Raw genomic sequence first — 27,483 nt, 5'->3', positions numbered from 1 at the left:
CTGTTATATCATACAGATAGAAAGGAACAAACAGCGTACTTTATGATTATGATTATCACTTTAGCTTCCTCCCCCATGATAAAAAATAGACTACCTTTTTTTTCCACCACAGCTGTATATGGTGAAATAATGCTGCTGCTGATGACGCCTTTTAAACTGCTCTGTACAGTACGAGTATCCATTGTTGCTCTTTCTTTCTTTCTTTCTTTCTCTCTCTCTCTCTCTCTCTCACTCTTTCACTCTCCCTGCCGCCTCCACAGTGATGCGTGTTGCATTAACGCTGAGGTGAAGAGTGGGAGGTAGAGGGCAAACTGAGAGGGCTACAAGAGGGATGGAGTGAACCACAGAAGAAAAGAGTGTGTGGGAGACTGAAGCACAGATAGATAGATAGATAGATAGATAGATAGATAGATAGATGGATAGATAGATAGATAGATAGATAGATAGATAGATAGATAGATAGATAGATAGATAGATAGATAGATAGATAGATAGACAAATAGGTCTGTCCTCCTTTCCTCTTCTTCTCCGTTAATTCATTTCTAACACGTGTGGTGGTGATGATTTCCCAAGGGTAGCCCACTCAGGTCAAACTAAATCTAGAAGAGAATGAGAGAAGAGGGAGAGAGAAAGACAGAAAGATAGCCATAAAGAGTAGTGATGAATGAGGGATGAGAAAGAGAGAAGAGATGGAGGGGAAAGGGAGGCAGATGGAGAGGAGAAGTTGGTCTCTTTGCAGCTCCAAAGCTCTTAAAGCCCTGAAGCTGTGTGGAGTGCAAATGGGAGGGAGAAAGAAAGAGAGAGAGAGAGATGGAGAGAGAGAAGGAGAGAGAGAGAGCGTGAGGTGGAGGGAGGCTGAAATGAGGAGAAGGAAAGCTAGAAGGGAGAGAGAGTGAAAGGGAGAGGAGGAGGAGGAGGAGGAGGAGGAGGGTTTGCGTTGGTGTGTTGGTTGGCAGAGAGAGCGCTTGTCAAAAAAACCTTCCACTGACAGAAGGCATGATTCACGGCAGAGAGAGAGGGAGAGAAGGGGGGAGAGGCAGGGAGAGGGAGACAAGCGACAGAAAAAGAGAAAAACGGCAGAGATAAAGAAAGACAGACAGAGAGAGAGAGAGACGACAGGGGCAGAGATGCCAGTAAGAAAAACAAATGAGGATGCTGATTTGAAGCAGAATGATAACACACCACCAGGATGGGACTGAGATCGACGCTCTGGATTCACTGATGCCTTTTACTGACTGTGACCATGTTGATGAGGTTCTGGCTTTTCTATTGATCGGGGGAAACAGAGCAGGTGGCAGCAGCAGCGATGAAAGAGAGCGAGAGAGGAGAGAGAAATGCTGAAGAACGCAGGCACGCTGAAAAGATAGAGACTAGGAATGATTGTCAACTATCTGCAGGCTCTTTGAAGGCGATTTATTTCTGATGAAGACAGATTAGACAGTGGACATTCAGCTGAGATAGATGTTCATGACGACCGTAAAAAGCTTTTTAAAGATGTTGTTTTTCCACAGTGTGGATGTCAGTCTGTTCTTTTCATTATGTGAGGAAAAGAAGTACCCTAAATTTAGTTTTCAAGTCAGTCAATTATTCTTTGACTTTCTTCCGCTGAAGTGGTTCAAGTGTTGGCGGTGGAATTAGTCGGAGCTGTGCTGAGGCTGCCAGGATGTGCACTGGACGCCACGCTTCAGTGGTCAAAATTTTAAACGCCTTTTGGTGACGTCCTGTAAGTCACCACAGCTAATCACCATATTAAGTACCGTTATTATCTCCCACCATGCTGGACTTCACCGCTCGCTGTTCTACCAGTTTGGTACATTCAGAGGAGGAACATTAACAGCAAACTACAATTTCACAATGTCGCAGCATGGCAAATGAGGAAAAAATCTGTGTTTGATTTGTCATATTAATGGAGGAAACAGCTTTAAAGGAATATTGATGTCATCTTGACTTTATTTTTGGCACCAAATTTGCATGGGGGGCTTTAAGGCTGCTTTGTGCAGTTTGTCGCATTACCATCTCTCCAACTTCAAAATGTTTGCTGAGTTGTTTGAGGTTTTGTCTTTGGTTGTCTTTGCTCTGAACATTATTTCACCCTTTAGGTTGTGAGCGCTGCTGGTATGTTATATGTCCTAAGATACAACGTCTGTGAAATTGTTCAAAGGGATTTGCCCAAGCTGGGCTCCATCTTAGCGTTTAGGCAGTTTTTGGGAGGAAAATCTAAAGTTATACTCGAAGCACATTTTCCATTTCCTTGCGGAGCATTTCAGCCTTTAGGTTGTGAGAACTGAAGATTTGTTGCGTGTGTCCTTCTAAGATATCACTTCCATAATGGATTCCTAGAGCATCCATATTTAGCTTGGTGTTCAGCCATCACTGAGAGAAAGAAATGAGGGATGAGTTGAGATTTTATCTTCTCAGGTCTTGTCTTTGAGAACAGTTGGCTGTGAAAATGGTTGGTCTGCTCTTATTATTGTCATGTTAAAGTAGAGAACTTCGATGAACCTGAGGTTACATTATTGAGCTTAGAGTTGTGCCCACCCTTGGGAGAAAACAAACCATGTGAGGCTTTTGCCTTTAGTTGTGATCAGTCTTTTTCCATCTTTAGATTTGTGAGATTGTTGGTCTTTAATATACAACAAACTGACTAAAAAATAATCAAACTAAGGCTTCAGATTTAGATCAAGGTTTACCCCATTCTTTGAAATATACATACTTGTCCACAAAAGTAAAATTAAGTGTATATTTTGTTGTGTTGTTGTGTTGTGTTATCAAAATGTAACTTTTATTAAATGAACCTGTAGGATTAACCAACAACTGTACTGACAGCATTAATAGGGTGTTGTCTTGGATACCAAATTACAAAAATGACCGCCCACTGCTCCTCTCACCTGTTTGTTAAAAGTGAGCTCTGTTGGATTTAATTTCATGTTGAACTTTGATTAAGTTAGGACACTCATAAAAGACAGAATAAACATGATTGGTTGCAATCAAAGCATCAGAGAATATTGGACTTTTTGCTTTCTAGTATAGTTGATGCTATAATTCCCTTGATGCAGCTCCACTGTGCTTCCTTTAAACTCCCAATGCGCAGTAAAGGCCAGGTTTGTAAAAGTGTGAAGTCTTAAGCTGAGATGTGATCACAACATGAGGCTAATGTTCTCAGAGTTCAGAAAGCTCCAGAGCCATGCAGGACTTTATGCAAATGTTTTCACAGGTTGAGTGACACTTTTCGTGACAAGTAAACTAGGCGGAGTGTCCCAGTAATTAGACAGACTGTCTATTAAAGACTAATATCCTAATACTAAATATGCTAATATACACTGACTTTGATATGTATGGAGAAACTTTTTCAAGCTGTCTTTGGTTCAAATAATTTTTGTTATTTGCTTTATTTTCCACAGAAAGCGGACGGCAATCAGCAAACACAGCCAGAATGAGAGAAGAAGCTTGGACTGGATTCACTGTACTCGCTCTTTCTGTCGCTCTGTGTCTGACGGACTAATGCTCTGCTGGATAAAGATTTAATTGGCTCTGAGCAGACAGCCAGAACAATAAACAGCCAGAATAAATACAAATGCAATCACGACGGGAAGAGAATGGGAGAAAGGATGCACTAAAAACAGAAACCTTGTGGACATAAAAACTGGACATATTTTGTCTGTTTTTTTTTTCAAAATTTTACTGGAATATTTCTGAAAGTAGGATTCCATTTTCAAATTTCATTTGGACATAATGTTGTTTACACTGTTTTTACATCATGGAACATTTGACAAAAGGATCTTTATGCAGGAGCTGCATACTTTGGTCACAAGATTCTCCTGACTTCTCATTAAAATAGAAGGAATATGCTTCAGTAAAGAAGGACAAAAAAATGTTGGATGTGACATTTCCCTTTTATTTTGCTATGACCTCTTCAAAACCAGTTCCCATGCATTTTGCACATTCTGAAAGTAATTTTGCAAGCAATTTTTTTTTCTAGATTTAGTAAAACTAAGGACTTCACGATTCATTCTTCAAACTTCACACGTGCCTCCCACCAACCCCTCCCACCGTCAGCCATCCGACCAATCATGGGCAAGCCTCTCAGCCGGCCAGGGTGTTTCAGGAAGAGCTCATGCTGCCTGGAGAAACATGGAGCTGGGGATGGGGGAGTGGGAGGGCGAGATGGGGGCATGGAAGGGGGATATGGAGATGGCTACATACCCCAGCGATCCATTTATGACACCATGTGCATCAATCAGCAGATTGACAGCCATCACCACCACCCTGGAGGGTCTGTACGGCGAGACGGTGGAGGAGAAGGGAGTTTTTGCTACTCTGCAAGTGGCTCTCTCAGAGTCAGCCGGTCCCCCGCCGACATGTTCGATCCTCCCCGCTCCTTAACTCCAAACCCCTCCTTTGTGCGGCGACTGGATGAAAGAGCCATCTATGATTCGCTGAAACTCGGTGGTCAGGATGCAGATAGTGGTGGCTGCCATTCACCAGGACGTTTTCCTCGATCAGTTTCTCCCTCTGTGTCATCGTTCTCAGCTCCAGGAGTGTCCTCCTCCTCGTCAAAGAAACACCACCATCACCACCACCATCACCATGGAGACAGCACAAAGAGCAGAGATGGTCGGCATTCCTGGAAAGTCTTGACACCTCCAAAACACCTGGAGTGTTTAGAGCTGACTACAGCTGAGATGATGGAGAGAGGAGGAGGATATCTGAACCCAGGGCATTACCCCACTCCTGGAGGCCAGTCCTCCTCCCTTACCTCCCCCCTAATCTCACCTTTCTCTGGCTCACCCCTCTCCTCAGGTTACCATACTCCAGTCTTCTTCTCCCCTGCCAAACCTCGCCCCAGTCAGACTCAGAGCTTGCGCTGTTCCCCTCCCCACGTTATCCAGCCGAGGCATTACTCCCAAACCCAGAGCCTGAGGCTGTCACCGCCCCATGAGCTCAGACGATCACCCTACCGAGCCCCGCTGGTCCAACTGTCTGCTCACGACCTGGAGCAGGACTTGAGGGATCGAGGAGGAGGATGGGGCCGCAGTGAGCGAGAAAGGGAGTGGGAGAGGGAGAGGGAAAGAGAGATGGAACGAGGGTGGGCCCAGCGAGAGTGGGAAAGAGAGAGGGAGAGAGGGAGGCTGGAGAGGGAGAGAGCAAGAGAAAGGGAGAGGAGGGAGACATCATTTGGAACCTTCGGGTATGGCCGACCGGTTCCTCTGCGTTCTGACCGGGACTCTGTGTTTTTAGAACCAGATCAGGGTCTAGACACAACACCCCTGTTACTCCCCCAGCCTTCACCTTCACCCTCCCCCAGTGCTGCCCCCAGAATGGGCACTGGAGCAGTGGGTAGGAATAGAGCTGGGTCAAAGGTGGGCCCTGACAGTGGAGGTGGAGGGATGGCCACTAAGTACGATAATGGGGGTGTAGGTTTGGTGTTGGTTGACAGTAAACATGGGTGTGGGCCGAGGTTAGTGAGTGAAGTAAGTGTTGGAAACATGTCTGAGGCTGAAATCAGGGCTGTAATACAAGAACACCATAGAGCTGAAAACTGGAGCAAGTACGACAATGGCTCCAGGGCTAGCATTAAAAATGTGCCTGAAACAAGAATGGGCTCCCAGGTGAAAACAAGACCAGGGGGTCGAGATTTAGAAGGAAAAGTCCAATCAGGTGTGGAGATACAAAACATGGCTCCAGCTATGAACAAAGAGGGACACAGGGGAAGCACAAAGTGTGGAGAAAAAACTGCAAGGGGTGTGAGTAAGCCAGAACCTATTGCTGAAGTTACACCTTCAATTGTGGGTGAGCCTGAGAGTAAGGTTGGGCCTGAAGATAAAGTTGAAGTTGAGGCTAGATCTGGACCAGTGATGAAGCTAGAGCTTGACACAGGGGTTGAAGTTAAGGCTAGTTCAAGACAGGAAGAGAACAGGATTGAAGCAGAAGCTGAAGTTGTAGGTAAAGTTACGAATGAGGTTGATTTAGCAGCAGAATCCAGAGCAGAGGCTAAAGCTGAGACAGATGTTCAGATTGTTCTAACATCTAAGCCTGAGGCAGCACTGGAAGCTGGGATTGGTAATGCGACTGGGAATAAGAATAACAGTGAGACTGGGGTTGTCAGTGAAGTCAAGAACAGCACTAGAACTACAGATAAAGCTCAAATAAGTGTTGTGGCTGCAGATAAAACTGATGTTGCCCCTGCAGATCAATCTGAGAAAAAGCCTTTGGACATTGACAAAGTTGAATCTGGCCATGTAGAGAAAAGCTCAAGATCTCACAAGTCCAAATCATCGAAATCCAGCTCCAGGACTCGACCTGGCACAGCCACAGGCCTTCGCCCAGGTGTAGCCAGCCCTCGACAGAGCAGAGGGCTTGTAGGTCTTGAATCCACAGTCCCAGCTGAAGGCATTGAGTCCACATGGCCTCGCCGGATCATTGTGAGAAAGAGGACTGTTCGTCAGGGAGGGGCACTCCACAACCTCCCTATTCTCCCCCCTCTCCCTTCTGTCCTTTCAGCGTTAGAGAAGAGGCGTCCACTTGGCCACCTCCACCGTTCAGGACACTTCTCAGAGAACCCATTATCAACTGTACTGAACGCTACAAGCATTGTGGGACGGTGTTCACTTAAAGAACCCTCTCATGTAGAACCAGGACAGGGAACCAGTTTGGTGGGCAGGGCTTCCCTGAAGGAGCAGAACTTGGAGCACTGGAGGGTCTGCAGAGAGCAAGAAGAACCCAGGAGATCCAGAAGCAAGGAAAAACAAGGAGAACAGACTAAGGAGAAGACTGAGAGGGAAGAGAGGAAGAATAAGGAAGAGAAGAGTGAGGAGAGGAGAGAAGAGAAAGACAAAAAAGAAGAGAAAATGATTAAAGAGAAAGAAAAGACTACTGTTGGTGTGGGGCTGGTGGAAGAGAGAAAACAGGAAAAGGTGGAAAAAAGGGTTGAAGAAAAAGTCCAAGAAAATGTAAACAAAGACAAAGAAGTAAAGAAAGACAGAAATATAGAGATAATAACTGAAAAAGTGGAAGGCAGAGGTATGAAGGTGATGGTTGAGATACAAGACCCGCATGGACAAGAGTTTCAGGAGGTGGTGGCGACATTACAGACAGAAGAAGGAGAGATGGAGGGAGGAGAAGCAGGACCACCTGGGGAGGAAGGAGGGATGGAGAGTTGGGATGATGTCCTTGATATGGTGAACACACTGTGGGACGACGGCTGGGAAAAAGGAGGAGCAGAGGGAGGAGGTGATACAGATTCCTTCTCAGGCTCCCTGCAGCGTTGGCCTCTCCTCAGGCCCCCGGTCGGGTTTGGAGGGTCCCATCCTCCGTCCTCGGCAGCCTCGGAGCTCAGCCTGACGGAGTTGGAAAGGAGAGCCCGGGAGCTGGACTCTGACCTGGAGCACTTAGACCTGTCTCAGCCCCACAGGGACAGCCAGGATCTGTACCAAACCCTGCTGGAGCCACAGAGGGACCGAGCCGACATGTACCAGACACACCCTGGACCGCAGAGAGACAAAGCTGCCGTCCTCACAGGTAGAGATTAGCTGGATTTTATATCAACAACTTATTAGGTTACTTAACAACTCTGTTAACCCTACTGTTGTCTGTTCTAAAAATTTGCAAAACCTTCAGGAAGAAAATTCCAATAATTCCTTAAAACTTTCCCTTAAAAGTTTTATTTAAAAAAAAAAATCCCCCACATTTGGCAAGAAAATTCTTGTAAATGTTTTCAAAAAATGAGTAAAAATCTTCCAAAATATCCTAAAAATATCTAAAGTGATTACATATATAGATACATATATATATATATATACAGATTTTTTTGTGAATACTCTTAAGAAACATTTTTAGCATTTCTTTTTTCCCACAAAAAATGTTCAAAGATTTCCCAAAAATGTTTAAAAGGTGGACATCAGAAGTTTTCACTGTGAAAATATATTTTTTTTCCCACATTTTCAAACTTTAAAAGGGGTCAGTATTGACCCGCAGGGCAACATGAGGGTTAATTGTGATTGTTAAGGTTGTTTACTTGCCGTTAATACAGCTGTTGTGACAGTGGTGACATCTCTTGGCCTTAGCTTGGAGACTTCACCATTTATAACAGAGGTTTGGCAGGATGAAGTCAGACAGCTGTTGACTTTTACCATGCAGGGAGCAAACAATCGTGCACTTTCATTACTTCCCCAGGAACTATTAACTACCAGCAGATTTCAACGTCTCTTTTAAAAAAAATCTAATTTAATCAAGGAAATGTAGCAGGACAGACCTACATAATAATAATAATAATAATAAAGTTCTGACAAAGTGTAAGTGCAACACAGAGGTATAAGATCAGGTAACCATGTAGGACCTACCTTCACTGATGCTATGCTTCAGTGGAGCACATTATAGTTTGTAGCAAATTAGCAATTAACCAAATTGCCAATAGCTAATTGTAAAGTCAGTGTAGGGCTCCAGGGGTCTAGATGAAGTAAAATTAAGTTACATGTAATACTAGTGTAGAAATGTTTATGTTTTATTTCTGTTTCTTTCTGAATTCAGTCACATTTTTGCACTCATCGTGTATTTTTATTACATTAACAGCAGCACTATTGTCTTTGTGTGTGATTGTGGATGGTAATTATTTCTAAATGGACCAAAATAGTTGATGTTGGTGACTTAGTGTCAGCAAAGGGCAACTGCTCTTTGTTTTCAACCGATATATTAATTCATTTCCAGACATAAACATTTTACATGTTTTCTTTCTTAATTAATACAAAGATAATGTTGTAAGATGATTTGAATAAGAAAAACTAAGTATGGGAGAACCTCTGACAGGATCACTGGGACCTGAGTTCTTAATATTCATAAATATAGCATTCTATTGTTGTTTTGCCCAGTTTATAAATCTAAATTACCAAGAAGAAGTCTCTCTCAAGGCAGAACTGTCAAAACTCAGTATCAAAGTGGCTCAGTTTTTGTTTTGTCCCATCTCTCTTGGTTCCCTCAGAAACACAGACTTACTAAATATAATCCATATTATATATATCAGCGCTCCTGTCTGCCTGGACTCACAGTTCAGTAACACCGTGCATGTTATTTTGTCATGAGTTCATAAAGAGAAAATGAATGACACAGTAACTATACCTTCTAAATGACATAATACAGAATAAGGAGCTATATTAAAATACCTTTCGATTACTCCATGGCTTTCTCAGATTGTTCATAGATCCTCAACCTTAGATACCCCTTAGATAAAAAGCAGAAGAAATCATTTGAAATCAGTGCCAAAATATGGAATACATTGAGACATTTTTATGGCTCAGGTACTGAAATGAGCTCTATTTGGCAGATGGAGCTCTGTTTAACCCTTTAACATCTGACAAAATATATACAGTACTTAGAATTTCTTTAATATATGTAGTGTGGTATAGAAATGATACCAAACATCGGTAAATTGATGTAGATTGTAAATGTACAGTATGTGCAGCAGTTTGCTCAGCAGGCAGGGAATGGTGATGGACTCTTAGGAGGACGGTAGAGAGAGGCAGGTGGTTGTAGGAGGGAGAGATCTTCTAATGCTTTATGAACTGTAGCTGCAGTGACAGAGTCACGGGTCCATTTAGGAAATATCAAGGCTTAAGGAGAAAAGCCTGTGACCATTATTGTCATGTTTCTGATCAGTGGTGAGAGTTGTTTATTACTATCACAGCTCTACCCATATTTACCCACTCAATCACCGGTGTGGGGCATTTTCTAATGCTACAGAAATACCTGAACTAGAAAACTGAACAACAGCTAATAGTGTTAAACGAAAAGGACTGGATAAATGCTGTAACGTGTTGATCATATCTCTTGTTTCTCCTGTTAAATAAAATGGAAGATGTGCTCTACTTTCCAGGAGTGGGCAGCAGATCGCAGGTCAGTCTGGAGCTCACTGCTATGGCCTCTCCAGCTACAGACACAGACAGATCTCCTGCTGATTGGTCGGCTAGATCTGCTGGGACTTCTACTGTTGGCACCAGGTAACTCCATAAACATGTCAGCATCCAAGCTATTCTCCACCCAGTGTTACAAACTGTACACCCTGGAGGACTGAAGGATCACTGAACAAGGCAAAAACTAAATCCACATTTGAATCCAGCAAAACTGTGCTTCACATCTGTTCAAAGACACTTTCAGTGAGCACTATACACGCACAAAATACCACTGGATACTAAATTCAATTCAGAGCCATGATTTTATACTATAGATTGACATTTACTGGCTTTAGGGGCAATTCTAAGGAATATTTGACTTATATTTGGATAAATAAATATTTTAAATTCATTCTCTGGGTAAGTGCATCACCACAGAGACACAGAGAAATACTCATGTAACAAGTCAATTTCAAAGCTGATTTATTCAATAAAATATAAACACACATCCATCCATCCATCATCTATACACCACTTATTCCTCTGTAGGGTTGCAGGGAGCCTATCTGACTGAGGGTGAAGGCAGGGTTCACCTGGACAGGTAACAGTCTATCACAGGTTCACCTGGACAGGTAACAGTCTATCACAGGTTCACCTGGACAGGTAACAGTCTATCACAGGTTCACCTGGACAGGTAACAGTCTATCACAGGGCTACACATAGAGACAAACAATCACACTCACATTCACACCTACGGACAATTTAGAATCACCAGTTAACCTCAGCATGTTTCTGGACTGGCTGCACAGTGGTTTGGTGGTTTGGCCTGTCGTCTTGTAACTGGAAGATCCCCGGTTCTCGTCCCTTTTTACTAATGTTAACTTTGGCTAGAGAAAGTGGGCCAAGCGGGTTTGCTCAACATTTGGAAGCCTATTTTCAGCTAACAATTGCAGTAAGGATAAATGCTGAACTTTTCGTTGTTGTGCAGCGGAGCCATATTGACTTGTTGAAGGGCGGCACAATAATTCAGCTTTGTAGCCCCTGAAATCTGGTTTATTTGTATATCCTCATATTATTTTCAACCCTGGGCTGCACAATGGTGCAGTGGTTAGCACTGTCACCTTGCAGTTAGAAGATTCCCGGTTCATGTCCCGGCCTTCCTGGGTACTTTCTCCATGGAGTCTCCATGTTCTTCTGTACATGTGTGGGTTTTCTCCAGGTTCTCCATCTTCCTCCCACAGTCCACAAACATGCTGAGGTTAACTGGTGATTCTAAATTGTCCGTAGGTGTGAATGTGAGTGTGATTGTTTGTCTCTATGTGTAGCCCTGTGATACACTGTTACCTGTCCAGGTAAACCTGTGATAGACTGTTACCTGTCCAGGTAAACCTGTGATAGACTGTTACCTGTCCAGGTGAACCCTGTCTTCACCCTCAGTCAGCTGGGATAGACTGCAGCCCCCCATGACCCTGACGAGGGTTAAGGAGTGTATAGATGATGGATGGATGGATGTTTCTGGACTGTGGGAGGAAGCTGGAGTACCTGGAGAAAACCTACAAGAACATGCAAACTCTACACAAAAAGATCCCAGATTGGGAGGCAAACTGGGAATCTCTAACAATCAAGCCACAATGCAGCTCTATAAACAAACAAAACAAACACTTTTTTTTTCTTTTCAGCTCTCATTTCTTCTTTTCTTTTTATATATTTTGATCTATACTCACAAAGCAATGAAATTTATCAGCATCCGGTTTTGACTTGCAGCCGTGCACCGTACACTGTGGTCTGGTAGTGTTTGGATTCTACATGTCAGTAAATATAAAATAAATGCACAAATATTTCTTGAGGTTGAGCCGGGGGTGATATAAATGACCAGAATGGAAATGGCCCAACACATCTGATCAACCAATCAGAACAGTGAGCGACAATGGCATGAAAGATGGTGAACAATCTTAGTCAGTCCTGGAGGTTATTTGTACATCCAGCAAATAAAATGGCATGAACAGTAGTATCTAGATTCCTGAATTCATTTTCACAAATTGCAAATTTTCTCTAGTCTTCTTCAGCATTTAGTTATTTATTAAATTCAACAGTACTTCTCAGCTTAGGCCAGATGACTTCCCATTCCAACAATTCAAATACTGTCATTTGTTTATTTGGTGATTTGTACATACATGTGGGTGTTTGGTGACCAGTCCTTAATTCCGTGGGAGATTTGACTGCACACTGTTATTACTATGAGCTTTTAGTAGTGGTGGGGAGGGGACACTGATCGGAAGGTGCACAGGCATATTTCATACATATAAGCAGTGCAGCTTTCATTAGCTGAAGGTTACAGGTTACAGGTGTCTGAAATTACACGGCACATCACACGTCAGGAAGAACTAATCTGATATGCACCTAATTAGGTAGAGGAGAAAAAAAACAACACTAATACTAATGCTATCCTTTCCAGAATCTGTAACCATCAGATCATGCTAACAATCAAATTAATATGAGTTTTGTATCTGTCTAATAAATGAAGACCTCAGCCAAATTAGAAAGTGAATGTACTCATAAGAATGTGTCTGTCACCCATATAACTGTGCAAGCTTCATGTCTTGAGGCTGTGTGACAGAAACAAATCAATGGCCTTGATCTGGTAAAGTAGGTTGATGGTGTCAGTGGTAAGCACTTGTAAAGAGTCACAGGAGCTTATCAGACACATGGGGACGAATCTGACTGCCTTGTCTTTTTTCTAGCTCCACTAAAGAGGACAGCTCTCCAGACTCCAACCTAACGCTCGAGTCCGACTCCAGCGGCGTCTTCCTCTCCTTGTCCAATCAGAGCCAAGAGGAGGCCGGCTCTGACAGTGACCAGCCAATCAGTGGCTCTGACCTCGGCAGCAGCAGCACATCGTTGGAGAAAGACGGGGACGATGGAGGGTTAAAGGAATGGGGCAGGGAGGAGAGTTCAGAGCTCCAGTGGTGCTACCCATCGCTCCTCCACACCTCCTCACATGACGACTTTGAAGGAGATGGTGAAAGAGAGGAAGGAGACCATGGAAAGATGGGAGGAGAAGAGGAGAGAGGGAAAGATGAGTATGTAAGGAAAGATGGGAAGATAGGAGTGGTTTCAGTCATGAAGTCCCAGCTAGAACGCTCTGTCATCAAGAGCTCTGTGACTGTAAATGTTCCACAAAGTGAAGAATTACCACCCAGGAAAAAGGTGACCCTCATGGGAGTAGACTCCCCTCTTCCTCTGTCTCCTTCAAAACAATCAATCAAACACCTTCTAGATCCTGATCAGAAGCCAATCAGAAGCTCAGGACTAGATTGCGGCGACATAGATCCGTTTGTCCAGTCGGACAGCTTTGTCTACCTTGCTGTGTCTTCTGGAAGATCTGCCTCCAAGGGTGAAGTCACCACAGTGACCGAAGTTTCAGCCCATGATGCAAAACCAGACAGTGTCCAGCAACATACAGATGCATACAGTCCAAAAACACACGTGAGTCTGCCGAGCATGGAGCGGGACACCAAGCCGACCCACCTTACCCCACAGAAACCAGAGGAGGGAGATTTTCTGTGCACCGACAGCTTTGTCTATCTGGCTGCTCCAGCGTGTCTCCTACTGGGCCCTGCGGGATCTGCACCATACGGTGGCAAGTATGTACGCATTGATTTCTATGTGTTCAATATGGATCTAATACACTTCATTTCTGTAATTCAATGTGGAGCCAGAGAAACAACTCAAAATATATCTCCATCTGTCCGTCCGTCCGTCCATCCATCCATCTATCCATCCGTCCGTCCATCCGTCCATCCATCCATCCGTCCGTCCGTCCATCCATCCATCTGTCCATCCGTCCATCCATCCATCCATCCGTCCATCCATCCATCCGTCCATCCATCCATCCATCCATCCATCCATCCATCCATCCATCCATCTATACATCCGTCCATCCATCCATCCGTCCATCTATCCATCTATCCATCCGTCCATCCATCCATCCATCCATCCATCCATCCATTCTTCCATTCGTCCATCCGTCCACACTGTCTCTAAGGGTTAGCCCCACGACCTATTGACTGTCTGGCCACTTGCTAGAGGGTTGGAATGTAGAACAGCAAGTAAACTGAAAGTGTCACCTTAAACATGCTTTCAGCATCTGTGTTCGCAGACCAATAAGCAGATTGCAAACGCAGCTTTATTCATACTACAATGGGACCACGTCAGTCTGCTACATGGTTGACTCCATTTCCCCTCATGTTGAACACAGAAAAACAAACGAGGAACCAGCTGCTGGTTACAGATTAACTTGTAACACTGATTATTCTTGAGGTGTGCCAGGCACGGTGCTTGAACGTAGAATTGGGTTTCTGGAGAAATAAGAGCTTCCATCTGTGTTGGGCTCCACTGCTGGAAAGCTATGCAAGCAATGTTCTTCCAAAGTCCTACAGTGACAATTCTCTTAATGATAATTGTCCTTGTACAGCCTCTCCTCCCACCAAACACTTGTTTTAAGCACTATATGATTTCCTGGCACATGGGTAGTTGGCAAGTTTGTAATGTGGACCCTTACAGACTGCAATGGATGATTAAACTTTCGTCGCATGTACCCTTACAAAGTATGAATTGGCCTTAAGGTTCACATCCTTCTTCAGCACAACAATCAGATTCAACCAATCACATATTACATTTTTCCTCACTTATGTGAGGTGGAGATGTCTGGTCGAAGCCCCTCTCCACAAATTTTTCAACTCTCACCTCTAATTTGTTCTTCATCCTAAAGTTGGAAACATGATGAGTATGCTCAAAGCCTTCAGTAAGAGGCAGCTGTTAGCAGGTGTGAAGAGCAGCTTTAGAGAAGGTCTTCAAGCTGCAGGAGCCCTTTTGAGCTGTTTAGGTAAAGGGACTCTCGGATTCACGCACAGGGAATCCAGAAATACTGCATCTTTGGTTAGTTGTTACAGACACAAAGATCCAGAGGGTGGGAGGAGTTGAAAAGCCATGGAGAAGGTTCTGGCAAGCCGTCAGACGGCTGAGTGGAGGGAGACGTTACTTGACCCAGGCTGTTTCAAGCAGCACACAGCTGCTGACCCAGACAGAGGAAACTGTCTGATTTGGAAGCAGCACTCTGTGGAACTCCTGAACTAGAGCACAGAGATTCTCTCTTCAACACACTGTTAATCAATTTTTTTAAATTTCATGTACATACAAAGACAAACTGTTATTCATTGTTGTTTCTTTCCATTTCATTTCCATTAGAAACTCATTATCGAGTACTTTAAATTGGAGTGTGCCTTTATGTTCAACTCTATAATAAAACTGTGTAATTTCTAGCATATAGATTTGATTCTGTCATTTCTTTATCACCATTTTCCACTGCTGACTGGCGTCACAAATAGAATTATGAAGTAAATACTTATGAAAATAAATAGTTAATGCTAAGCTAATTATTGTTTTACTGTATTACTAATATTAGTATTTCTGAAAGTATTCCAAAATGAGCATTTGCAACCTTTATACAACAGTTTAGGTGATAATAGCATTTATAGTAGAAAGCTTAGCAGAAGGTCTTTGTTGTTTTAAATGGAAAACCAAAATGAAAAGTTCACCAGGTGCCATCCTGACTCCAGCCAGGAGTGACTGCAACTTTTTCACAGAATGCTTATACAGTGGGGATCGAAAGTTTGGGCATCCCAGGTAAAAATTTGTATTAATGTGCATAAAGAAGCCAAGGAAAGATGGAAAAATCTCCAAAAGGCATCAAATTACAGATGAGACATTCTTATAATATGTCAAAAAAAAGTGAGTTTTTATTTTAATCATTTACACTTTCAAAATAACAGAAAACACAATAATGGCGTCTGCAAAAGTTTGGGCACCCTGCAGAGTTTATACCTTGTACTGCCCCCTTTGGCAAGTATCACAGCTTGTAAACGCTTTTTGTAGCCAGCTAAGAGTCCTTCAGTTCTTGTTTGAGGTATCTTCGCCCATTCTTCCTTACAAAAGTCTTCCAGTTCTTTGAGATTTCTGGGCTGTCTGTCACACACTGCTCTTTTAAGGTCTATCTATAGATTTTCAATTATGTTGAGGTCAGGAGATTGTGAAGGCCATGGCAAAACCTTCAGTTTACGCCTCTTGATCTAATCCACCATGGATTCTGAGGTGTGTTTAGGATCATTATCCATTTGTAGAAGCCATCCTGTCTTTAACTTCAGCTTTTTCACAGATGACACCAAGTTAGTGTCCAAAATTTGCTGAAATTTTATTGAATCAATTTTTCCTTCTACTCATGAAATGTTCCCTGTGCCACTGGCTGCAATACAACCCCAAAGCATGACTGATCCACCCTCATGCTTAACAGTTGGACAGAGGTTCTATTCATTAAATTCTGTGCCCTTTCTTCTCCAAACGTACCTTTGCTCATTCCGGCCAAAAAGTTCTATTTTAACCTCATCAGTCCACAGAACTTGTTTCCAAAATGCATCAGGCTTGTCTATATGTTCATTTGCAAACTTCAAACTCTGATTTTTGTGGTGAGGACGTAGAAGAGGTTTTCTTCTGATGGCTCTTCCATGAAGACCATATTTGTACAAGTATCTCTTTATAGTGGAATAGTGTACCACAACTCCAGTGTCTGCCAGATATTTCTGGAGGGATCTTGCAGTCAAACGTGGGTTTTGACTTGCTTTTCTCACAATCCTGTGAACTGTTCTGTCTGATATTTTTCTTGGTCTTCCAGATCTTGCTTTACCTTCCACTGTTCCTGATGACTGCCATTTCTTAATTACATTCCAAACAGAGGATATTGGCATCTGAAAATGCTTTGCTATCTTCTTATAGCCTTCTCCTGCTTTGTGAGCGTAAACTATTTTCAGTTTCAGAGTTCTAGACAACTGCTTAGAAGAACCCATGGTGCTGATTGTTGGGGTAAGGTGGGCATTTAAAACCTGAGACTGACATCACCTGGTCTTTCCAGACGATGATTGTGAACAATCCATGACACTGTCAGGTCTCAGTTTTCCAAAGGGGGTGGTGATGCTATAAACTCTGCAGGGTGCCCAAACTTTTGCAGACGCCATTATTGTGTTTTCTGTTATTTTGAAAGTGTAAATGATGGAAATAAAATCTAACTTTTTTTGAAATATTATAAGAATGTCTCATCTGTAATTTGATGCCTTTTGGAGATTTTTCCATCTTTCCTTGGCTTCTTTATGCACATTAATACAAATTTTTACCTGGGGTGCCCAAACTTTCGATCCCCACTGTATGGCTGAAAGTAACAGCTGATGCAATATTCCATCATCACACACAAACGCTAACCTTTTCTGATGCAATCTGTCAGAAGTATTGGCATGTGGTTAGGTCGTTTTGGCAGCAGTTCAGATTTTTAGGGGTGATGCACTTTTCTGAGGTCATGTCTAGAGCAAGTGATTATTTTTGTCACTGCAAGTTGATCCTGTTGTAGAACATTCTCTAATGTTGTGTTTCTGTCTGTTGTGTTTTTCCAGGGAGTCGGACTCTGAGAGTTCAGGCTCTGGGCCTGTTGACCTGTCAGTACTGGGTTGTGGCTCGGTGACAGGGGACAGCGACTGGGACTCTGATCTGTCTGACTCTGATCCCAGTCGCTCCTCCAGAATCTCTGCTGTTGGAAGCAAATCTGCCGGTGTGGCGCGACCCAAGCGGCTGCCGACTGAACCCGACTGGGACCTGTTCGGAGAAGCCACTGAGCCTGAAGTGCTGAGTGAGCTCTTCACAGAACAAGACAGAAACAACAACGGCAGGGCTGGAAAAGTTGCCGGGGTTACCACCAGCATGGCAGCGACATCAGCCGTTCCCACGGCAACTCAACCTGTCACTCCACCAGTGAAGCGAGCAGCGACGGTGGATCAGTCAACGACAAAGAAGGTGACGTGGCAGTTTAAACCAGCCCAGAGGTCCGTTTGCACTGGAAGCAGGAAGGAGAAAGACAGGGAAGGGACATCTTCATCAAGGTTCACAGAACTGGGACCCTCCCCTTCATCTTCGTCATCGTCATCATCATCACCGTCGTCATCGTCATCTGGTTGAGTCCTAAAAGAAAGGGTTGTTTGAACTTTTGGGAGAAGCTTTTCAACACCTGAAGCTGAATTGCAGAAAGGTAGAAAAGATCTTTAACTTTCTGAAGAACTACAGTTTTATGCCTGTAAAGTAGATTTTTGCATCTAGCTGCTGCCATTGCCTTCTTTGACCTTGTAAAGGCTGCATTAAAGAGTTGTTGCATTTTCTTAGATTAGAATATACAATATTGTATGTAATCACTTTAAGTTTGAGATGGATGCTGAGACTCAGGCTTAACAGAAACAGTGTGATTCCGAATGGGTTCTATCAACAGTCAAATTTTGGAAAACAGGGTGGACATGTTAGTTATATGTTCATATTATTCTCTATCTAAATAATAAATATGAATAGTTCTGTTGAATTTTTATTCTGTTGAATGTACTGTACAGGATATATATACAACTACAGGGAAAGTCCACCCTAAACACATTTCACATATCAGCCGTTTTCAGTAACTTGGCTTGGTTGCTTGTATTTAACATTATTATCTCTTAGAATTCAGTTACAATAACATTTAGAAAGGATTTTGGTTGGAGAAAAGTGTTGCTGCTGCTGTCCGACGTGGTGTAACCTGTTTATAGATCTAACAATGTAATTGAGCCTCGGACCGTATTCCAAATTACACCTAGTTTCCCTATAATAACAGACTTACTCTAACTTAAAGACTAAAATCGACCTTTGGAAAACAGCTGAGGCTGAACATTACAGTGTATTTTTAATTCCCATCCAAGTTTACAGTGTATTTAACAGTGTGTCAATAATATATTTTGAACATGGAGATAATTACTGAGCGAGATATATATGTGATGAATGTGCAAACATGAACAACTAATGAAAGGATTTAAGAATTACATTTAGTTTAAATGCTTTATTTATCGATTAGATTGAAATTGTGAATGTTATAATTGAGCAATATGCTTTCAGATTCCTGCTATATTCTATGTTTCATATGTGGAAAGTGATGTATAATAATGGCTGAGTTTATTTAGATTTATACAGCCAAATACTGATTGTAAATGCAGTCTTACACTCATATAGAGGTTTTATGTGTAACATTTTTAATCATCAGGTAGTTTGGTAAGTGCCATAAACAATGAGAGCATTACTGGAATGATTGGCAGCCTTTGTCTCACAGCGGGAGTATTTTTAGTGCTAGTGCTTCTCAGAATAAAGACTTCTTCTCCCATAATCCTCTTTGTCTGTCATCACCCCGTCCCTGAAGATGATAAACATGTTGGAGACCATTTTTGTCCTATTTGCCTCTTAACTCCCCTCCACCATTTGTCACAGATAGAAAATTAGACAGCTTTAGGTCTGTTTGTGCTTCAAGCAAAGCAATCTGTGAGATTTTACTCCAAATCCGAGTCGGTGGCACTCGATGTAAAGTGCAGTGTGGAGGCTGATGGAGCTGCCAGTCATCCCAGCAGTGGTCCCGTTGTTGAATAATTACACTAACGTCTCACAATGAATGTGGTAATCATTTACTGATGTTAAAAATGATACATGTAGCACCCTCAGCAGACAGCACAGTGCTATCAGATTTGTTATGAATGTGACAGAAGGAAGGTGACGGTTAACAAACCATCAGTTCCACACTAATGATTCCTGTTGCAGGTATGATGTGGCTGTGAAAGGTTGCGTGGGAAGTCATGGCCTGACAGCCAAATTGCCCGCTTAGTAGATTAAATTTGAACTTAAATTTGAAATCGGGCAGTGAGAGCAGAGCTCCACATGTGCTAAATGTTTAATGTCTTCTAGTGTGTTTGAAGTGAAGGTGAAAAGATTTGGACGGTAATCTGTTGTGGTGATGTGCAGCCATATTTCTTGATTACAGCTGCTGGGGAAAGGTGGACATCTTTTTTATGTGAAATGAAAACTGTTGCCTTGTGCAGCTTTAACTGCCAATATGAACACTGAACAGCTCTGCCAGTCTGTATCCTCGACTATGATGCTCTGTGGAAACCAACAGGATCTGCTGTAGCCTTAAACGCACCTGTCAGCTTCAGTGACGGATTTCTTTCTGGTGCTTTTAGGCTCAGATTTACAAGCACATCCACAGAGGAATCAAGTGTTTCATTAGCATATCTCTGTTTTTAAAGCTGCAGGTCTTTGTTCTTGACTGTTTGAATGTCTTAGGCAGTGAATGTCAGTCAGCACAGAACTGATGATTGATGAAGGTTTAAAACGACCACAGCGGCTGGGTTGTGATTTTTTTCCATGTCAGAAAGAATTAAATGAATGTTCCTTGATGTTGTTATGAGACACAAAAGCACTTCAAATCCCAGTGAAAGTCATCATGTTTGAAACATTCAAGGGGAGCTGTGAGGTCACTTTGGAGTAGGAATGTTAATCTGTCAGGGGCAAAAATGATAACGGGTCTCCTGACCTCCCAATCAGTACTTCTATGCTGGAAAAGTAAGACGCGACCCCAACTTTTTGTTTGTTTGATAATTTGATTTAACACAAACTTATGCTGGAATATGATCCATGTAACCTCATACATGGGCATTATCCCACTTACACTTTGGCCAATCTCCAACCAAATGCTGTATGCAGTCAGATTTAATCAGTCATACATTTTCAGCACTTTTCAGTATTGTTTTCTTGCTTCAAACATCATTACCTGCTCCACAAAGACACAGTGGGAAGTTTTTTCTTTACCTCACATTAGTTTTTGCCATCTCTCCCAACATTTGTATTCCCTCTGGCCCACAGAGAAAGGTACAGCTGTATTATAATATAGGATTCTATATTCTGCAGTAGACTGCTGTTTGTGCCATATTGCAGTTAGATAACTAGAGGAGCTGATTGTCTCACTGACTGAGACAGATTGTTGTCATGGAACGACAGAGCTGTGGCTATGGTGGTGGCTGTATAGCTGTGCTTTTGTTACGATCTTATTGGCTAGAACACTACATGCAGCAGATGTTTAGTGAAGCTCCTGCAGCAACACATCTGTGGAACCTGACAGCAGTTCCAGACGCCACATGGCTGTTAGGACTTCTTGCCTAATGCTACTGGGAGCAGTCAGGAGTATTTAGTGGGCAGCTATCTTGGACTCACTCGCAGCATCATAGATCAGACCACAGAAGTCAGAACAGTAACTACATCCACATCCACAGCTTCATCCGGTGGAGCAGCTGCAGCTGGATGCTAACTGAGGTCAGCCTTTAGGAATAAATGCATAAAGTAAAAATCCACATCCCTTCTGTGGTGCCTGCAGAGCTTTTCCTAAAACGGTAGTTTAACATTCACCGATCAGCGACGGCATCATGACCACTGACAGGTGAAGAACATCCATCATCTTGTTTTAATGCAACGTTCTGCTGGGAAACCTTGAGTCCTGACATTCATGTAGATGTTTGACATGTATTACCACCTAAACACTGCAGGTCAACAACCCCCCAACACCCACGACAACAGCAGTCCTTTACGCCAGTTTCCACCCTTAGCAGGACAATGAATCCCGACACATCACAAAAACTGCTCAGGAGAACCCAAGGAACACGACAGAGCTAAGCTGTTCACCCGGGTTCCACACTCCTCAGATTTAAATCTTATTGAGCATCTGTAGGATGGTCCAGGATCAGCCTGATCTAGGTAGATCCCCCATGCAACCCACAGGACCCACAGAACCCACAGGACATCCCCAGAGGTCCTGAGTCCATGAACCACTGGGTCAGAGGAGTTTTAGCAGCATAAAGGAGACCAACAAAGTATTAGAAATGTGGTCATGATGTTCTCCCTGATTGGTGTCACTAAAATAGACTCTTTAAATTAGAGAGAATTAACCCTCGTGTCATCCTGCGGGTCAAAATTGACCCGTTTTAAAGTTCGAAAACGTGGGGGAAAAAAAAATATTTTCACAGTGAAATTTCTGATGTCCACATTTTCAACATTTTTGGGGAACTTTGAATATTTTTTTGGTGGAAAATAAGAAATGTTAAAAATGTTTCTTAAGAACATTTACAAAAAAAAAATCAAAATCCAGTGAATTTCACTGGATTTTGGTTGATTTTTATGTGAATGTTCTTAAAGAAAATATTAGAAGTTTTACTAATATATATGTAATCACTTCAGATATTTTTAGGATTTTTTTGGAGGATTTTTACTCATTTTTTGAAAATATTTCCAAGAATTTTCTCGCCAAATTTGGGGGATTTTTTTTTTTTTTTTTAAATAAAACTTTTAAGGGAAAGTTTTAACGAATTATTGGAATTTTCTTCCTGAGGGTTTTGCAAATTCTCAGAAATTTGGGGGAATTTTTTTGCTGAATTTTCAGATTTTTTTTCAGACAAAGAAACAATATTTTTTGGTGCCTGTAAATGAGGACAACAGGAGGTTTAAATAACATTGCCAGGGAGTGCAGAATTTAAGGCAAAAGATTCATAATGAGGGAACGAAAAATTGGTTAAGAAAAAAAACCACCATGACCTTTGGGCTCTAAAACAGTTTATATAAAGTGTTTGTGCTGCAAGTAAAAGTAAAACACATTTCACCAACCCAGCTGCAGAGTTTTAACATGCAGAGTCGCCTCAAAGAGTCGGCTAAAAACTATAAGAAATGAAAATATCGATTCCATTGACCTTACACACAACACCCTTCTTATTCTCATCCTCTCCACATCTCTTCATTTCATTTTATAATTTTGGTGACCTTACCCCTGCAGCTGTCCCTCAGACCTGCAATCTCAGTTCATTAGATCTTTTTTTTACACCGCAGCCTCAAGCTCTTTAGCGAAGTTCGACTGCACCACTTTACAAACAGCTGTGAGTGCTGCATACCCGCTCAGCTGAAAGTTCATCTACAGCTGCCAGCCAGAAGTAAAAATCATAGAAATATTTAAACAGCATTTTTGATTACCAGTAGATGACTAGATCATGCATTATTTGACTTCACCGAACTGTGAAGTCAAATAATGTGGCAGAAAATTACCAAATTACCAAAAGCGTTCTGTCTTCCGGTTAACTTGGGGTCCCTTGAAAGTGCAAAACTGTGATCAGAATTAGCTCTAATTTGAAGCTCACATTGTGATATTCTACATAATTTGGAACAGTCCACCCACGTTTCACATCTGAGCAATATAAAGACATGCAGAGGGTGTATGTGTTAGCAGAGTTCTCACTGATGCAGTCTCATATCGCCTCCTCCTTTTATTCTCTATGAGAGATGGGAACATGGCTGCAGATCAGGCGTACACAGCCAGTTTTCCCTGCAGCTCCTCAAAGACTTCAGGCAGGTTTTAGTGATTGTCAGCCAACTCTGGCTCTCAGATGGGCTCATGCTCCAGATCTGTGCTGTTGACTGAAGCTGACTGTGTCTAGTTTCAGAGGAGGGCCAGGGCCATGGTGGTAATAGGACTTCCTGGATCACCTGTGTGGTGAGCCACACTGCCTATTTTTACTTGCATTTACATCACACTGATCCTATGCTCTGGCTGAGGTCTTGTTGTGAAAAGGATGTTTAAACGACGCTGTTCATGTGTTGATTAATGTGAACTGTATGTAATTTTTAAAAATATATGAAATGATTAGCACTCTGCTGTGTACCACCTGAAAATGGAATGTGACATTTTCTAACCCTGCTGCTTTCTGTCTGCTGGAGGGTTTTTTTGGTCTGAGTAACTAAACTTTAAAGCTCATAAAGTGGACCAAGTGTGAGGATGAGCCAGATAGATGTATGTACAAATTTTATTGATGAAATAATTTTTGATTTCTGCTCGCATTAAACTGTGGCAAGACATCTAGTTTCACTGTGATATACTCTGGGTAAACTACTTATCACATCCTTTGCTGACTTTTGTAAAATCCCGTAACGTCAGGCCATATGCATAATACTTTGCTGTTCATATCAACGCTGATCACTGTTAAAGCTTAGTGGTGATTAACAGCTAAGACCTGAGATGGATAGTGGGAACAATGACTTGTGTAGAATCTTATTGTGTGCCATATTCCCAAGCCTTGTTGAACCGCATTAATGTACAAATAAAGACTAAACTTGATGGTGGAATGTGACTCGTTTTGCCCAGTTTGTTGTCTGTCTCACTTGTCTTAGCTTGTGTTAAGATGTTTTAGCACTGATTTGTTGTGTTCCTTCTGGATATTGGTCCAGCAAAGCATTTAAACAGTGTCAGCAGAAGTAATGGCGTCTGCTGTTGTGAATGAGATCATCAGAAAATGCAGTGAAATTGTATAAGCAGGAATTTCTAGTCAAATTTATAGCATATTGCAAATCTTTGTCTAGAGACACACTTGAGGACTAATGACAAACTCTGGATGAGTTCAGATTTTGTCTTCACAGATCTTTCATCATCTCCATATGCAGTAAGATTGCAGCGCCATAGTAAAGCAAAATGCCTCCTCCTGCTTGCCGTAGTTTCTGACATAACTATAAATATCATGAAGGACATTTTTCCAAGTCAAAGCTCAAATTCAAAATATCTATAATCAAATTTTAAATGGACAAAATTCCACTTCAAGATTTCTGCAACATCATCTTGACTCATTCAAACTTATTTAAAAATATTATATATACACTACCAGTCACTTAGAAATGTCCTCATTTTTGAAGGAAAAGCATTTTTTCCAATGAAGATAACATTAAATGAATGATAAATCCAGTGTAGACATTGTTAATGTGGTAAATGACTATTGTAGCTGGAAACAGCTGATTTTTAATGGAATATCTCCATAGGGGTACAGAGGAACATTTCCAGCAACCATCACTCCTGTGTTCTAATGCTACATTGTGTTAGCTAATGGTGTTGAAAGGCTCATTGATGATTAGAAAACCCTTGTGCAGTTATGATAGCACATGGATAAAAGTGGGAGTTTTCATGGAAAACATGGAATTGTCTGGGTGACCCCAAACTTTGGAACTTTGTTGAACGTATGTATGACTGTAGTCCATCATGGTCTGGCTGCACCACACTATCATTCTGCTGTAGGGATGGAGAAAAGCTTGGGATTGGTTGTGTTTCTTAATTGTATTTCTTTAAACCAATCACAGTGGTGGCTAATTGAGGTATGTGATATTGCTGTTCCCTCAAAATAGTGGCATAAGAAAGCCGACTGAATTGATCTACCAATGAATTGCACTATTAATAGATAATAAAACAGAGACTAGAATTAGTCAGATTTGTAAGTAAGTGCAGCTGGATTGTGGGTATCTGTAATGAAAAACCCTGTACACATGAAGGATAGAAGTGACATCAACTGCAATTACTTAAACAGTTACAAACTTTTGCTCTTCAGACTCTTTGCTTCCACTTATTCAGCTTCGGTGAACATCAGTTTTGAAAGAACTGTGTGGGAGACGTGGTCTATTGATGACATAAAAGGGCAAAATAGAAAGTAATTGGACAGCAACATGTTTTCTGGGCAGAGATGTGTCGGCTTTAGTTTGTCTACAAAAGAACTCACACATGGGTCACAGCTGAGTGAGATTGAGCTGGAGTTTTCTGTCAATAACGAGAGCAAAGAGGTGACCATGCAGGTGAAGAAGTAAATAGTCTTATGGATAAAAGCAAAATCATTTGAAGAAAAAAATCATTTATGACTGCACAGCAAGTCAAGAATACTGTGCTGTTTCCTTGTCAACCATCAAGAGAAGATTTCATGATTAGACCCTCAGTGGATTCACCAAAAGATCTAGACCCCCAGTAAGCCTAAGAAACAGGAGGGCCAGGCTTCAGACTGCAAAAATGTACTAAAAGAAACATGCAGGGCTCTGGTACAATGTTCTAGAGACTGATGAACATGTATTGAAATAGTGGAAAGCGTGGAGCCCTGCGTTAGACTGGAGACCTGTCCAGGATGAACCCCGTCTTCACCCTAAGCCAGCTGGGATAGACTCCAGTCCTCCTGAAACCCTACAGAGGGTAAAGCTGTGTTTAATGTTTAAAATGGATGAAAAGGATGGAGAAAAATAGGAACAACTCATGAACCAAGACATCACTTCATTTGTCAAACATGCTGGCACTTTCTGTTGTGGTTTAGGATGTACAGTGATGATTTGATTGCTGACATAATCATCAAGAGGAACATATGCAGGAGCATTCTGTGCAGATTTGATTATTCGGAAGCCTAGAAATAGCAACCAAAGACCTGTGCAGGATGAAGATCTGCGATTAATTAATTCAGTCGCTTCATTTCAGTCTGATTTCCTGAAGACCAGACCAAAGGTAGACACCTAAAGGAGTCTGTGGTGAAGGTCTGGAGAGCATCACCAGGGTGGACACAGCAAGACTTTCCGTAAACTATTACATTTGATGGCTAACTAATGTAAAGAAAAAAAACTGAACAATGTTTACTTGTGCACTTTGGAAATTACATGTAAGTTGGACCTTTCGTTGACTTGATGCTTTTACCACACTGCACTTTCCAAGGACCAGAAAGAACATTAGTCCAGAACTTCCATCCATCCATCATCTATACACCACTTTATCCTCTGAAGGAGGGCTGGAGTCTATCCCAGCTGACTGAGGGTGAAGGTTCACCTGGACAGGTAACAGTCTATCACAGGTTCACCTGGACAGGTAACAGTCTATCACAGGTTCACCTGGACAGGTAACAGTCTATCACAGGTTCACCTGGACAGGTAACAGTCTATCACAGGGCTACACATAGAGACAAACAATCACACTCACATTCACACCTACTGACAATTTAGAATCACCAGTTATTAACCTCAGCATGTTTGTGGACTGTGGGAGGAAGCTGGACAACCTGGAGAAAACCCACACATGTACAGAAGAACATGGCGACTCCATGCAGAAAGATCCCAGGAAGGCCGGGACACGAACCGGGGATCTTTTAGCAGCAAGGCGACAGAGCTAACCACTGAGCTACTGTGCAGCCCAATCCAGACCTTAACCATGCATATTTTTTCTTATTAATAATGTGAAAGAGTTTGCTCAGAAATGACACAGAATTCCAAAAAATTCCAAAATCTGTTTTAGTTTTTTAAACCATACTGTTTTGTTTTAATAGCCACTTCTTGCTATTTGTTTAATCGCTAAAAACCTCTGATCAAACCTCCATGCTCTGACTGTCACATACCAACCAGCAGACAAAATAATCAACTAGCAGGAGCCGTAGCATCGAAGGTTAGTGATGACCAAAACCAAAGAAAAAAACAGTAGAAATATGGGACTTTCATTCAGAAGGTGGTTGGAAACATTACTACACATGTTGCTCTGCAGCAGTAGCAGCTAGTATGTGATTATGAGTGAAAAGACAGAATTAAAGCAGCTTCAGTTTCCTGATAGACACATTTAGGGTCGTACAGGGTGAGATAAGACAACGCTACGGCAGATCACGTTAATCCAACGAGCTTCAGTAGAAATCAGCTGGACTCCTCTTTTAGGTTCTTAAAGATGTTTCACCTTGATCCAAGAGGTTTCTTCAGATCAAATTAGTGGTTAAATAAATTAATCTAATTAATTAGAGGTTTGTAATTAATTAATCCCAATTAATCACGTTTTTGTTAAATATTAATATTTCACACAATAAGCATA

General features: G+C 42.0%; 1 protein-coding gene across 4 annotated transcripts; it reads left to right on the top strand.

Annotated features, from left to right (window-relative positions):
* Positions 1-989: 989 nt before the first annotated feature.
* Positions 990-23,975, top strand: LOC111571040 (uncharacterized). Of its 4 annotated transcripts, none has more exons than XM_023274092.3 (5): positions 990-1,254; positions 3,402-7,518; positions 9,866-9,989; positions 12,623-13,525; positions 17,378-23,975. In XM_023274092.3, exons 2-5 carry the CDS (start codon positions 4,071-4,073, stop codon positions 17,934-17,936), a joined length of 5,034 nt encoding a protein of 1,677 aa, XP_023129860.2. In that variant the 5' UTR covers positions 990-1,254; positions 3,402-4,070; the 3' UTR covers positions 17,937-23,975. The 4 variants fall into 4 exon arrangements, with proteins under 4 accessions (XP_023129860.2, XP_035805798.2, XP_054861906.1 ...); XM_035949905.2 differs by having other exon boundaries at positions 990-2,452; XM_055005931.1 differs by having other exon boundaries at positions 1,040-1,133.
* Positions 23,976-27,483: the final 3,508 nt, after the last annotated feature.

Source organism: Amphiprion ocellaris, chromosome 20 (genome assembly GCF_022539595.1).
Source record: "Amphiprion ocellaris isolate individual 3 ecotype Okinawa chromosome 20, ASM2253959v1, whole genome shotgun sequence".
Classification (NCBI taxonomy): Eukaryota; Metazoa; Chordata; class Actinopteri; family Pomacentridae; genus Amphiprion; species Amphiprion ocellaris.
This window is presented reverse-complemented; position numbering and strand designations above follow the sequence as displayed.

Excerpts from the sequence above, each read along its gene's own strand:
- LOC111571040 (XM_023274092.3), top strand. The coding sequence starts at position 4,071 with ATGGGCAAGCCTCTCAGCCGGCCAGGGTGTTTCAGGAAGAGCTCATGC. Across the intron at positions 7,519-9,865 it reads CAAAGCTGCCGTCCTCACAG|GAGTGGGCAGCAGATCGCAG; the intron begins GTAGAGATTAGC and ends TCTACTTTCCAG. Across the intron at positions 13,526-17,377 it reads TCTGCACCATACGGTGGCAA|GGAGTCGGACTCTGAGAGTT; the intron begins GTATGTACGCAT and ends GTGTTTTTCCAG.